This window comes from Musa acuminata, chromosome BXJ3-5 (genome assembly GCF_036884655.1).
Source record: "Musa acuminata AAA Group cultivar baxijiao chromosome BXJ3-5, Cavendish_Baxijiao_AAA, whole genome shotgun sequence".
Lineage (NCBI taxonomy): Eukaryota > Viridiplantae > Streptophyta > Magnoliopsida > Zingiberales > Musaceae > Musa > Musa acuminata.
Window position 1 is genome coordinate 3,418,880 of NC_088353.1, and position 14,608 is coordinate 3,433,487.

General features: G+C 44.8%; 2 protein-coding genes across 5 annotated transcripts; both read left to right on the plus strand.

Moving 5' to 3' along the window:
- Window positions 1-1,904: 1,904 nt before the first annotated feature.
- On the plus strand, window positions 1,905-6,056 carry LOC103984800 (cytochrome P450 87A3). Of its 2 annotated transcripts, XM_065151707.1 has the most exons (10): window positions 1,905-2,401; window positions 2,480-2,804; window positions 2,869-3,018; window positions 3,093-3,344; window positions 3,427-3,516; window positions 3,597-3,675; window positions 3,766-3,872; window positions 4,372-4,502; window positions 5,040-5,344; window positions 5,530-5,668. In XM_065151707.1, exons 1-9 carry the CDS (start codon window positions 2,196-2,198, stop codon window positions 5,128-5,130), a joined length of 1,431 nt encoding a protein of 476 aa, XP_065007779.1. In that variant the 5' UTR covers window positions 1,905-2,195; the 3' UTR covers window positions 5,131-5,344; window positions 5,530-5,668. The 2 variants fall into 2 exon arrangements, with proteins under 2 accessions (XP_065007779.1, XP_065007778.1); XM_065151706.1 differs by lacking the exon at window positions 5,040-5,344 and having other exon boundaries at window positions 5,530-6,056.
- Window positions 6,057-8,716: 2,660 nt separating this feature from the next.
- Window positions 8,717-14,163, plus strand: LOC103984633 (homeobox-leucine zipper protein ROC5). Of its 3 annotated transcripts, none has more exons than XM_065151339.1 (9): window positions 8,717-9,814; window positions 9,893-10,113; window positions 10,228-10,345; window positions 10,437-11,141; window positions 11,243-11,344; window positions 11,438-11,647; window positions 12,430-12,604; window positions 12,679-13,052; window positions 13,445-14,163. In XM_065151339.1, exons 1-9 carry the CDS (start codon window positions 9,641-9,643, stop codon window positions 13,775-13,777), a joined length of 2,412 nt encoding a protein of 803 aa, XP_065007411.1. In that variant the 5' UTR covers window positions 8,717-9,640; the 3' UTR covers window positions 13,778-14,163. The 3 variants fall into 3 exon arrangements, with proteins under 3 accessions (XP_065007411.1, XP_065007410.1, XP_065007409.1); XM_065151338.1 differs by having other exon boundaries at window positions 8,773-9,814; window positions 9,896-10,113; window positions 11,243-11,365; XM_065151337.1 differs by having other exon boundaries at window positions 8,780-9,814; window positions 11,243-11,365.
- Window positions 14,164-14,608: the final 445 nt, after the last annotated feature.

The following is a 14,608-nucleotide window of genomic DNA, read 5'->3' on the forward strand; positions in this document are numbered from 1 at the left end:
AAATAATTTAAAATAGTAAAAAATTAAAAAAAAATCATAAATAGTAAAATAAGAATATAAATAGTAAAATTTTAAAATAAATTTAAACTAACATTTTCTCTCTATCAACACCTTTTTTTTTGAAAAGGTCCCCAAGAGAGAGAAAAAAAAAGAAAAGAAAAGCACTAAGAAACTAACTCTTTCAACATCAAGGAGTCTACCACCAATAGACAGTAGTTAATACCGAATTACGAAAATTACTAAAAAGGTAGTTCTTTCAACATTAAAGAGTCTACGAATTACTTTTTGGATCACAATTCATCCTACTATATTAAATATAGTCAATTTACAATTCATCAAATTAGCAAATACAGCAGAATACATTGTTGAATGTTCTTAAGATATTTTAGTCGTGTATCAATTTGCAAAAGCACTTTATAATACTCTGTTATAGGATCATGTTTGTAGAAGATAAGAAGGACATGCAACCAGTCACTACTTCTATCTTTCCATGAAGAAGTAAAGTTTGGTCAATCTACAACCACATGGCTGTGAATGAACCACATCGATATTTGGCATAGGAGACAGCGTTGGTCGTTGAGTTTGACAAAGTGTTCTTAAAATAAAGGTAGGTTTTCAGTTCTTGAAGGTAGAGCGCGGTATGAACTTTACGACAATAGCTTGATCTATCTTCTGACCATTTTAATATTTAATCTCTTTGCTTTCTTGGGTAACAGCAAAACCAAATCTACAATGGCTTATTCTGCTTACATTATGTTTTGAACAGAAGCCTCGCTGCTTGGTTAAGCAATCCCATGTCATGGATGACCTCTTCGAAGGGTATTAGAAACCACTGGAAATGCCAATCGAACCTTTTTGCCACCAAGTGGTATTGCTTTTCTTCCCACAAATCTAATCTTCTAGTAGTAGCATATCCAATGCAGAAGCTAAACCATATCATGCAAAGTGCACATTGAGGTCATGGACTTTGTGGCCTCAAGACAGATTAATTTCTACCTATATATTGATCTTTTTTTGTTTTTTGTTCTTATGGTGTTATCATTTAGTGATCTAGTGAACGCTGGAGTATATTGCTTTTGAATCATGGAAAATCCAAGAGGTTGGTGATGGGCAACTGATCCAAGTATTCTATTTTGATATCTCATCTTTGAAGAATTCCAAGTGTTTTAAGTCGATATCTTCTCAGATTCTTGCGTGCTAAATCTTTAAGAATCTAGGAGTTGAGATTGCGTTAGCTGGTTGGAAAAACGAGAGAGAAAAGGTATCAGCTGAGATGGCAAACTTGCCATGCCTTCATCATGAGAAGGAAGATGAAGGAGCTGAATCCAGTTATGCATTTTAGTTTTGGTCAACTCAGCTACTTACATCAAGGAGTTGGCTCCTATTTGAGAAGATCGACTAATTGAATGTGTCAGCAGCATACCTTCCTCGCATGTTCTGAAAGCTTCTTCTCTGCTTCTCATTGCGTCTCTCATGCTACAGTTTTGCATGATCCATGCTCAATATATAAACATCAGCTGTCCCCTGTGTGTCTGATGCAAGGAATTAGTTTTCTGGCACAAAGGATGCTTCTTCTGGAGCAAAATTTATTCTTAGATCAGAATAGAAAATTGGGATTGCAAGTCCTAAACTGGTGGTTGCAGGAAACAGAGTGCTAAATGCACACTTGATCTGAAAGAAAACTTGGTACAACGACACCGGTGCAACACCTTAATTAGTCTCACCTCCAACTACTGTACAGCTCTTCAGCCACACAGGAGGAGTAAACATAATCCAAGTTGTCTTGTGTAGTACTTTTATTGCATTGAATTGTGGTTAGCATCTCCCTTGAGTTGCTTTAAGGTTGTCTATATAATCAACTCCTTCAAACTCTGCAGCATTTGAACCCGCGCAGCCCCCCCCCCCACCCCAATAGCGAGGACCCCAGTAGTTAGGATTAGATGTAACTAAAGTTAAGGATTTAGTTTGGTACCCCTCAATCGAATGAATTATTGGTTGGTATTTTGATACGTAGATGAGGATGGGGAGGTTTGTGGATGAGGATGGAGAAGTTTGAAGTAATATAAATGAGTGCTCTTGGATGATTCAAGGCAGTGCAGATCGAAAATATTCCTCATTCCTTTTACTATCTTTTTCCTTTCTCGAAGTTCTGCGGCAGCTCATCCTCGACTCTTCCACTTCAGCTATATATACATATGGCATTCCTGGTTGCCATGTGCAGTGCAGTGGCGGTGGTCGTACTGGTGGTTCTCTGGGTTTACAGATGGAGGAACCCGAGATGCAGCATCGGAAAGCTGCCGCCTGGCTCCATGGGTTTGCCTCTGCTTGGCGAGACCATGCAGTTCTTCTCGCCGAACACCACTTTCGATGTCTCTCCCTTCATCAAGGACAGGATAAAGAGGTACGTAGAATGAAATCAATGCATCATCACTCTTGCACTACTTGTTATCTCTTTACACATTTGATGGATGCACTTCAGGTACGGGCCAGTGTTCAGAACCAGCTTGATCGGCCTGCCTGTGGTTGTGTCCACCGACCCGGAGCTCAACCGCTTCGTCTTCCAACAAGAGGGGAGGCTGTTCGAGAGCTGGTACCCTGAGACCTTCACCGAGATCTTTGGCCGCAGCAACGTGGGGTCCTTGCATGGATTCATGTACAAGTACCTCAAGAGCTTGGTTCTCAAGCTCTTCGGCCCCGAGTCCCTCAAAGACCTGCTGCTTCGTGATGTGGAGACGGCAGCATGCGCCAATCTCTCCTCGTGGTCGCGTCTGTCGAGCATCGAGCTGAAAGAAGCCACGTCAAATGTAACCTTTTTTCTTGTAGATACATTTCTGCCAGTTTCTGATTACCTCACCATACTGTTCACAGATGATATTTGATCTCACTGCCAAGAAATTGATTAGCTATGAATCTTCGTCTTCATCTGAGAGTTTGAGGAAAAATTTTGTGGCCTTCATACGAGGACTGATCTCATATCCGGTGGATCTCCCGGGAACAGCTTATTACCAGTGTATGCAGGTAATCGACCACTTTCCTTTCTTTGTTTGATTCCAGTGTCTGGAAATGAGTATGGATTCTCTTGACATGTTCAGGGAAGGAAGAACGTGATGAAAGTGCTGAAAAATATGCTTAAAGAAAGGCGGAATTCTCCAAGGAAACAACATGGAGATTTCTTCGACTCTCTCATTGAAGAGCTGAACAAAGAAAGATCATTGATAACGGAGACCATTGCTCTGGATTTGATGTTCGTGCTGCTCTTCGCGAGCTTCGAGACCACATCTCTGGCCCTCACGCTGGCCATAAAGTTTCTCACGGACCACCCAAATGTACTGGAGAAATTGACGGTAAGTTTCATGCACATACTGTACTCACAGAGATCGACAAATTAGACCGGCCATCTTTTGTATCATAGAATCACATTTACAGGAAGAGCATGACACAATAATAAAGAACCGGGAGGACCCATTGTCAGGAGTGACATGGATGGAGTACAGATCAATGACATTCACATTTCAGGTGAGCCTTTGACCTCAGAAATAGAGGAGAAAATGTATGACGTGAACTAATAAATCAATGGGTTCTTTATCCTGTTGAAGGTTATCACTGAAACAGCGAGGTTGGCAAATATAGTGCCAGGGATCTTCAGAAAAGCACTGAAGGACATCCAGATTAATGGTCGGTCGATATCTACCGTAACATAAATATCTTCTGATCCACACTTGTTGATCTCAAGGTCTCAAAACCCACACTGTGGTTTTGCCACAGGATACACAATTCCTTCAGGATGGCGAGTCATGGTGTGTCCTCCAGCAGTGCACCTGAACCCTGAGATATACAAGGATCCACTCACCTTCGACCCATGGAGATGGAAGGTTGGTGAACCAGTCCAGTGTTGAGTTTAGTAGCATGTATGCCAACTGCCACTTTCATGTTAACATTGCTAGTAGTTCTGAGAGATATCCAGCAGATCTCCCACTTCAATTACATTAGTGATTCCGTCATCTCATTTCAATATTCATATCCATGCTAACAGTGCTAAAAGTTTGCATAGATTATACAGTCCTCAGATTTGCTTAGCTTGCTCTTTGAGTAAACAAACATGTCATTGTGACTTAGTGATCAGCAACAAAGGTTTTCTTATTGGAAGAAACACACACACACACCTCATTCTGCATTACTTGTGACAAGAGCTACAGAGGCCATGTCCTAGATCTTCCTATCAAATAATCAATGTTGGTAGGGTTTTAGCTGGATCTACTCTGTTACACCCAAGCACATGGAATTCATGGAACCTTTCTTAAGTCAGCCATTTCATCGTGGGATCAAGTCTGGCACTAAGTCAAGGAAGAAAACCTCTTTGTTGGCACGCAGGAGAGGCCAGAACTGAATGGTGGGTCCAAGCATTTCATGGCTTTTGGCGGGGGAATGAGATTCTGTGTGGGCACTGAATTCACCAAGCTGCAAATGGCCATCTTCCTCCATTGCTTGGTGACCAAATACAGGTACAACATCGCCCTACCCTCCACCATTTTTCTTTTCTTTTACTTGGTAGAAATATGTTTGCCATAGTTAACAAGCCAACTGCATGAGCTTCATGTACACACTGACAAAGCCTATTCCCGCAATGCCAAGTAATCCATTAGCATTAGCAGCAGATCATGCACCCTGGTCAATATGTTTCATTTGTGGATGTTGGCTAGAATGAATTCATTGTTGGAGGAGGCTGCTGGATACAGTTAACCGCAGATTATACAAACAGGAGCAGTCGAATTCATTGTTTGTAAGATAATGTGTAGTGTGTAATCCATTCTTGAGGATAATCCAACAAAAGAGCTGTACTTTAAGTGGAAATGTGGCTGTCCAAAATGCACCATTAGTTCCAAGAGTTATAGAAGGATTTCGTGGCAAGTGGCCATGTTTGAGAATTATATGATCCTGGATGAAGGCTGCAGAGAGCTGTTCATCTCGCAATGGCACCATATGATACTGTTCATTTTGTCTGTAAAGCTTTGATTTATTTGTAATTCTGCTTTTGTCAGGTGGAGGGCAATCAGAGGAGGAAATATAGTCCGAACTCCAGGATTAGGATTCCCAGATGGTTATCACATCCAGCTGTTTCCTAAAGCTTGATGATTTGCTGGGAGATGGCTTAGACACAGATCAGTTGTAAGATATGTATGATAGAGAGTCTCAATTGCCATAAAACAACTATATTGTAGTCATTAGACATAGATGCTGGCGGCCCAAGAACTGTTGTTTGGGACCTTCTCCTCTTCTTCCTCATATCTACAGTCCTGAGAGAAGTTTTGGTGGTTCCGTAAAAGGTGCCTTCTCAAGTCTGCAAGTGAGTAGTGTGTGTAGACTGCTGTTCTCTGCTGTCCACTAGAAAAATAAAATCTTGAAATTTTATATGTATTTAGTAGCTGAATTTGCTAACATGGAGGATATCTTTCTAACATTGTTAGGTAAATATATTTATGCAAAGAATTTAATCCAGGAAGAAATTACTACAACTTTAATTTTTTGCAGGGATAATTCTACAATAAAAGATAAAATCCAGATGCCAATGAAGCTAGCTAGATTCAAACTGCACAATACTGTATCAATCTGTCTTCCTGAGCTCGAGGTTGATGATGAGGTGGTCCACGGCACACTGTAAAACGAGTGTGGTCATAACACGCAAAGGATGGAGCTCTGAGCCAACCTGTCCATCTTCCTCGACGAGACATACATGCGTCTTTGTGTTCTCGTGGGTCCTCCTGAAACTATTTGTCTCAGCTTCCGCCACCATCTTCTTCCTCAAGAAATGGACTCACTCGGAAACAGCCATAACCTCTCCTGTGATGGATTAGAAGTCAAACCCTAACTCTCCTGTAGCGTACTGCATGCAATAATGTTGATGTGCAGAGTTTTCTGACTGTGTTGTGAAGCATTTTCCATATGCCCATATGCTGACTAGTACTTCCATTGAAGAAGTGTCTCTAACCCTAAAACATGCTCTTCTTCTACGCAGTGACGCAGATCCAACTGTGTTTGATGCCTTCTCTGTCACAGAGGGTTTACAATAATTGATATGCATACAAGGTGAAGAAAAATAATAAAAAGGGAAAAAACGAAGAAGCTAATTTAGCAGCGTGGATGTGATCTTCTCTAGCAACTCTAATGTCTAATTATAATAGATTGATAGTTTCCTATAAGGTTAACATTATCTCGTCAATTTTGGAGATCATATATTTGTGGATTTGTTTGAATTCCATTAATCGAAGCCTTACATTAATTCTAAAAATGAAACTTTTCATACTGAAATAAAAAGGTCAAGTATTTTTTTACAATACAAATAGTGGCGTTCTACATAAGATATGGAGTACATCACTACATTAATGACCTCAGAGGAGTGCCATTTGCTAGGATCAATGTTTATTTTAGTTGAACATTTGTCCTTCTCATGTGCCTCACTTGACAGATCCAAGAAAACCTACATTAAATATAGCCATTGCCCAACTTAAACAGTGTCACTTGCAAAGGGATAAAACCTTGCAACATCAAATGGAACGAAAGTTTTGACTCCCTTCTGCATTGGGTCTCATAATAAATATGGCACTGGAAATATGATCTCTCCCCATTTCTGCATACTAATAATCTTAGCTATTTGTTTGAGGGTGTAGAAATCATGCAGGCCACGGGTTTGGGTGGTGCGTTTTGTCTCGTCAACTCCAGGCTCTGGCATCCGACTGTAAGCAGCCTCATCACCGGAGGTGGTGAATTGACAAAGCCATCCACCATCTGCACTGTGGATCAGAATTAGGTCTGTGCAGAGAGTTTGACACGGCTCATCATGAGGATGCATAAAGTTGAGAAGAAGTTACGTGACCGACCAATCCTTATTTTCCTCTCCTCCAAAGTTATAAATAGTTCATGCCTGTCTTCTTTTTGTACTTGTCAGCAACCAGCTTCCTTCTTTCAAGAGAAAGAAGGTTCAGCATCATGTCTCTTGGATCAACGTCTTACTCTTGAATCCGTATGAGATGATGATCCATCAGAATTTGAATTGAGACCTTAGAAAAATTTATATCGGTTCTATTTTGTTATTAAAATAATTAAATAAAAATTATAAATATAATAAATAATTAAAATAAAAAAATATTATACTCTTTGGCTCTTAAAAAAAATAGTCCCATGAATTGTCATATCTCAATCAATGCGGATAAACTTTTAATGATATTTTTAAATTGATCTTATTTCTTAAAATCTTTTTTTTTTCTTATTAACGATCTGAGTGATTTTTTACATAAGATAATTTTTTATCGATGATAATTAACTCATATTTAATGATATAGGAGAGATCAGATGTATATTTTTTTAGCATTCATACATGGAATAAATCATGCATATCATAAACAATTGAAAATAAGAATATTACACATAAGGGCAGGAAGAATTTGATCAAATGCTAAAGTTAAATGGTATATTTAATCCAAAGTTATTTGATAATATATATTGTAGATCTTATAATATGATAAGTGACCGATTAGATTGAAATTATGGTGAATGTCCTACCAATCTTAGATCGCATATTTTTATAATCATCAGTGTAGATCGAATAATATATCTTATTCGAACCTCTTGAGGTTTAGATAATATTTTTATCATCACCGATCTTGGAGGATCAAGTCCTACCAAACACATCAGCCATAATGGGTGCGACATATTAGCAATTCTTCATATGACTAAACAAATTAAGTGTATAGAAATTTCTTTTACTAACACAATCAACTAATATTTGGATAAACATATTAGACATCTAAATCTTCTTCTTCCTCCCTAAAAGTAGTTTCTTTGCGCATTTGGGCATAACACAATATTATATTTATTAGTCTCTCATATCTTCGACATGTCTGCTGTTTCGTTCTCATCCTCAGCATCCTCTGTCAGTATTATTCTCTTATTTAATTTTAGTACAAATTTATGTTTAGACATTTTTATTAAACCTGTGATCCAATCAACTCATTCTAAATCGGCTCAACCAATCGATCGTTCTATTTGATTCTCGTAACCATCGGAGCTATGATCATCAGTATGTCGCCTCAAATACACAGCTTTCACAGTATATGTCATAAAATGAAATAAGAGAAGAAGAAAGTAGTAGACAAAATTACAGGGCATACACATCCGTAACAGTAAGTACCGTCACGTACTCACCAAACAGCAGGAGGTCCCAAGCCACCACAGCCCTCCGATGCCGATCGGGAACTCCTAGCTCGCCTAAGAAGCTTCTTTACCGTCGTAAACCTCACGGACGTTGATGTCCCGTCGCGAAGCGTAGAGCAGAGAGAAGGGGACCAGGAGACCTTTGTGGCTTAGCGGGAGGAAGGAAGCGGCGAAGCCATGGACTGACTGGCTTCCTTCTCCGGGGCGATGTCGTTGGTCCATGGCGCTCGATCGTAATTTTCCGTTCATCGAAACCCGGGAAATAATTATCACTCCGGTCAACATCTGGGGCCCGAGGAATGCTGGTTCGGTGCATGGGGTGGGCCCACGCCTCGGATGTGGATGGAAGAAGTCGCTCCTCGAAGTCAGCCGTCCCCACCGTCTCTTCCTCCCTTTGGATTTGATACGTATTTTGTTGTCTTGCCTATTTTATCGCTTTCGATCGAGTTCTCGGGGCGCATGTTGATGGGGAGGAGAAGCAAACAAAGGAGATTGGGTGGGCGTACCAGCTGTTGGGCTCCCCGTTTTCACCTCTGCCTGCTGTGAAAAATCTCGCCTTTTGGTTTTGAGCAGCTGGAAAAAGGTGAAGACGGCAGAAGGTGGGCGACGCCATCCCCTTCTCCTCCATGCTCCGATTATTTTATCGGAGGGTTGGAGCTTTTTGGATTATCTTTTGCGGGGCGGATGAGGAGAGAGTCAACCGACCTCTTTCCACTGATTTCTTTCTCTCTCTCTCTCTCTCTCTCTCTCTCTCTCTCTCTCTTCAGTCATTGTGGATTTCCTTTTGCTTTGATCTGTGAGGCCTCGTAGTGTCCACATGTGAGCGGGAGGTCTGGTTTTATCTTCCACATCCATCTCCATCGAGACCAGCTCGCACCAGTCCCTAAGCCTCCTAAAGCTTTGATCTTTGGGCGTTTTGGAGGAGGGAACTGCATGCCTCGGAGCCGAGAGCTGGCTACTGTTCTGGTCTTGTTTTCTTGTTCTTCTCTCGATTTGGCTTTCGGTGAGGAGCTCCGAGGGTGCAGAGAAAAGAGAGGGAGAGGGAGAGGGAGAGGGAGAGAGAACGAGGCGCTAGCTTTCCGCTTGGCTTCCTTCTCTTTTCTTTCTGCCCTTCAGCACTGGGATCGGGATCTAAAGGCATTTGTTCATAGCCAAACTCGATCATCTATGTTTTTGCCTCCGCTGGTCTCTCCTTCAGATCTTTTCCTCCGTCTTCTCCTTGAGTTTTCTTCCCTCTCTCCCCTTTTTCGTTGAACTGATCGTGTCGTGTTGTATGCCCTCGGGAAACTGAGAAATTTGAGTGGGAAAAGGAGAGCAGTCATTAGATCTACTGCTGCCATCGCTAGTCCCTGCAGAAAAAGGAGCCGCTTTGAAGCAGCAGCCGCGAGTCCGAAGAGCTTAGGTTAAAGAATATAAGAGACCCGATCTTTTAATGAGTTTTAGAGGATTGTTCGACGGCGGCTCCGGCGGCGGGGATCGTGTGGTGGCCGATGCGCCGTACCGCAGCTCCATAGCCATGTCGGCCGGCTCCATCTCTCAGCCGTTCCTAACCTCGCCGTCTCTTCCCAATCCGGTGTTCAGTTCCCCTGGCCTCTCCCTCGCCCTGGTAACTACCGCTCGCCATTTCTCTTTCTCCTTGCTTCGTGTAGAGATTCTACTGACATCCCTTTGGTGCTTCCGCCAGCAGACGAACATGGAAGGCCAGGGCGACACCGCCGTCGCAGGAAAAGGTGGAAGAGGCGAGCCGGATTCCTTGCGGCGGAGCAAGGAAGATGAGAACGAGAGCAGATCAGGAGGGAGTGATAACCTGGAAGTAATATCCGGTGACGATTTTGAGCAGGAGAACCCTCGCAAGAAGAAGCGATACCATCGCCACACCCCTCAGCAAATCCAAGAACTCGAGGCGTAAGCAATCTATGCTTCTTGCTTGCTTCCATTGGTCGTTAGAGCTGATTCACTAAACAAGAAGAGGGCAAAAGAAGCAGTTAGTTAATTACTACTTTGATCCCCTAACGATAGGCTCTTCAAGGAATGCCCTCATCCCGATGAGAAGCAAAGGCTGGAACTCAGCAAGAGGTTATCCTTGGAGGCCCGCCAGGTCAAGTTCTGGTTTCAGAACCGGCGAACTCAGATGAAGGTTATCATCTCATTCTTTTCTCCTAGCTAGCTAATTTGATCCCTCTATGTTGTTGTATCTTGCTTACGCGCTTGGAAGCTGACTGAACCAGACTCAAATAGAACGCCACGAAAACACGATCCTTAGGCAGGAGAATGATAAGCTTCACGCCGAGAACTTGTCGATCAGGGAGGCGATGAGGAATCCCATCTGCAGCAGCTGCTGTGGGCCGGCGGTGCTGGGGGACGTCTCGCTCGAAGAACAGCACCTGCGCATCGAGAACGCCCGTCTGAAGGATGAGCTCGATCGAGTTTGCTCTCTCATCGGCAAGTTCTTGGGCAAGCCTATTTCAGTATTAGCTGGTCCGGTCCCTGTCTCGATCTCGAACTCCTCGTTGGAGCTGGCGGTCGGGACGAATGCTTTTGGCGGTCTGGGCTCGGTGGTTACGACAACATTGCCTCCGGTAGCTGATTTCGCTGCTGGGTTGTCAAGCCCGCTCGGTACTGTCGTTACTCCTGCTAGGAACGCTGGCACAGGAGCCATCGGTGGTGGAGCGGATAAGTCGCAGGAGAGATTTGTACTCTTGGAACTTGCACTCACTGCAATGGATGAGCTGCTGAAGATGGCTCAGATGGGGGAGCCTCTTTGGATCCCCGGCGTGGATGGAAGCAAGGAGACACTGAACTATGACGAGTACGATCGCAGTGTCCCTTGCTGCATCGGCGCCAAGCCCATTGGATTTATCTCGGAGGCGACGAGGGCTACCGGCGCGGTGATCATCAATAGCTTGGCACTGGTGGAGACCCTCATGGATGCCGTAAGGGTTTAGCTTCTATCATCCGATTCCTTGTTCTTGCAGTATTCTTTTGTGCTTACGGTGCTGCATTTGGTTTTTCTTGGTCCTCGATTCATGAGCAGAATAGGTGGGCAGATATGTTCCCTTCGATCGTTGCAAGATCCACCACCACGGGTGTGATTTCCGGTGGCATGGGTGGGAGTAAGAATGGATCACTCCAGCTCGTGAGTTCATGGCATTCGGATGTTCGTTCGTACGTCCCACCTTTTTCCGCTCACACTCATTTCTCATTGCAAACGGATCTCCTGTGTGGACAGATGCAAGCGGAGCTTCAAGTTCTGTCACCGCTGGTTCCAGTCCGACATGTTCAGTTCCTTCGGTTCTGCAAGCAGCTCGCTGACGCGGTTTGGGCGGTGGTCGATGCCTCCATCGATGGAATTAGAGACAGCCCTTCGGCGCAACAGACCAATTGCCGTCGGTTGCCTTCGGGCTGCGTGGTGCAAGACTTGCCCAATGGTTATTCGAAGGTATGGAGTTCAATTTATTTTGCTGCTGTAGTACTCTCTCTGTCTCTCTCTCTCTCTCTCTAGGCATAAAGCTTGACCTTCCAAATCTTACTTGGTCATTTGCCTATTTATTTATGTTTCTACTAAGTGATGGAATTGTATTAGTTTCCAGTCTCTGCTTTCTTTATGCTCACTGCTTGTCGTGTTTCTTTAGAGTTTTAGATGCTTCTCTCCCAGTCTCGATAGCATCACCCCTGAGTCGTTTACTATCCGCCCACAATTAAATCATGATTTGTTCTGCTAACCATGTGGCTAACACCGCTGTCACATCATTATTCTACGAGAAGGGTTGCCTTCTGTTTCCTATCCCATTGTTTTTCCAAGTCCTCCTGGCATACTATGGAAATCTCTCTTAATGACCACACTCTTCCACCCCCTCGTCTTTTGTGCAAACTCCTCGTGAAGGTGTCTTCATGGATTACTTCGAGATATCATGTACTCGAAACAATTGGTTGCTGTTCTACGATCTGTTCCCCCGGTAACATGAATCATGTCAACATCTTTGCATGAGCAATGAGCAAGCATACCACATGAACACTTCCATTATTGACTCCATGTTACTACACTTCTGGCATTTGTCTAACCTTCTGAGTCGAGTGTTATTTGGTGGGCAGTGAACTATGTGCAAAGTTTTGTCAGGTAAAACAGTAAACTAGTGTGATAACAAGGTGCAGGCGGTGGCACTGTAGACAATGGTAGCGGACACAAGGCATTAATGAGCTACCCGACGCTGTGGTGCGCAGGTCACATGGGTGGAGCACGCGGAATACGACGAGGCTACGGTGCACCCGCTGTACCGCCCGCTGCTGCGCTCCGGCATGGCGCTCGGCGCCCACCGGTGGGTCGCGGCGCTCCAGCGCCAGTGCCACTCCCTGGCCGTCCTCGTCTCCTCCTCCCTCCCCCCCGGCGACAACACTCGTAAGTCCCAACACACAACAAGCGAGGAGGTGATTTGAATTGGAGAGGGCTTACCCTCGGTTGTTCTCTCGCAGCGATCACCCCGAGCGGGAGGAGGAGCATGCTGAAGCTGGCGCAGCGCATGACCGACAACTTCTGCGCCGGAGTGTGCGCGTCGTCGGCCCACCAGTGGAACAAGCTCCGCGGCGGCGTCGACATCGGCGAGGACGTGAGGGTGATGACGAGGCAGAGCGTGGCCAACCCCGGGGAGCCACCGGGCGTGGTGCTGAGCGCCGCCACCTCGGTGTGGCTCCCCGTCGCGCCGCAGCGGCTCTTCGACTTCCTCCGCAACGAGCGGCTCCGGAGCCAGTGGGACATCCTCTCCAACGGCGGGCCCATGCAGGAGATGGCCCACATCGCCAAGGGACAGGACACCACCGGCATTGCCGTCACCCTCCTCCGTGCTAGCGTCAGTATTTACTCATACCTATATATTTTAAGTACATTTTCTGTAATAGAAATGGAGTCTCTTTTGCTGCCTGTCTTTATTACTTTGCTCAGATGGTGAAAGGTCCAGGAAAAATATTAGTACTGAGCACTGGAAACCCTAACCTTCCGGTGGCGGAAGCACCGTATACAGGGAAATGGATGATAGATACGTGAAAAGACGGTTTGCAGATTGACATGACCGAGTGACGTTCTATTTCTGTTTTGGCGTCTTCTGACGACCCTTTTTCCAACCCTTGTGCCGCACTCTATCGCTGGCTCAGTGGCCCAATGTCTTCGCCATGATTCTGCCATAATAATTTACCCTGTAGCTTCTCGTGAAGATTTACGTTTCGGTGATCTGTTTTGCACCAGGCGGTGAACGCGGACCAGAGCAGCATGCTGATACTGCAGGAGACGTGCACGGACGCGTCCGGGTCGCTGGTGGTGTACGCCCCGGTGGACGTGCCGGCCATGCACCTCGTCATGAGCGGCGGCGACTCCTCCTACGTCGCGCTCCTCCCGTCCGGCTTCGCCATCCTCCCCGACGGTCGTAAGGCGGTAGGCTCGCTCCTCACGGTCGCGTTCCAGATACTGGTGAACAGCCAGCCGACGGCGAAGCTGACGGTGGAGTCGGTGGAGACCGTGAATAACCTCATCTCCTGCACCGTCCAGAAGATCAAGGCCGCCCTCCGCTGCGAAGCTTGAGAAAGGAACCCGTGATGGCTGTCCTGTGGGCCGAGTCAAGGACGAACCGCGTGGCGAAAAGCGTGGCTAAGTGGCAAGGAAGCATGGAAGGAAGCACCGGTAAACCCTAACGCCTTCAGGGGATGTGGGTAAACCTTAAACACGGAGCCACGGTGGTGGTGGTTCGGGTGTTGACTCGGTCTAATCGACGCAATTGCTGCGTGTAGTGTTGCAGTCACCCTCGTTTTGGTGGATATTTCCTGTCTGACATGGAAACGAAGCAGGTTTTAGCCTCGTTTGCAGCATTTTGAGCGTGTATTTTGTTGGGTATATTCCACCAATTTGTCTGTGATCTTTATTTATATTATACTATTGGGATACATAAATAAATCTAATGATTGAATGTAGTTTGATCTCTAATCTCACGTTTCAAAGATTAGACACTTTATGTATCGAATATATATATATATATATATAAATTTTATTATTTGTTATTTACAGATATATCTTATTTGACCTGACGGCCGCAGGGAAATGGTTTGACAGCCCCGTGGCCTCGTCACGAGTTCCCATGTGGCATTTAATACATGGCAGCTCATTACACAGTCGCATTAATGGCCGGGCGTGACCCTTCGAACGCGTGCCAAGCTCCTCATCGCCTCAGCTTTCCTTGCGGCCTCCAAATGGGGCCAAAGTCTTTCTCTCCTTTTCTCGCCATCGTAAATCATAAAGATCAACAGTGGATGTGATCGTTGTCAAAACCATGGTATTAATGATTTGCATGAGATTAATGCATAGAACCCGCCAATGTTTTGTGAAATGCATCATTCTCAATTTAAAGGTATAATGAAT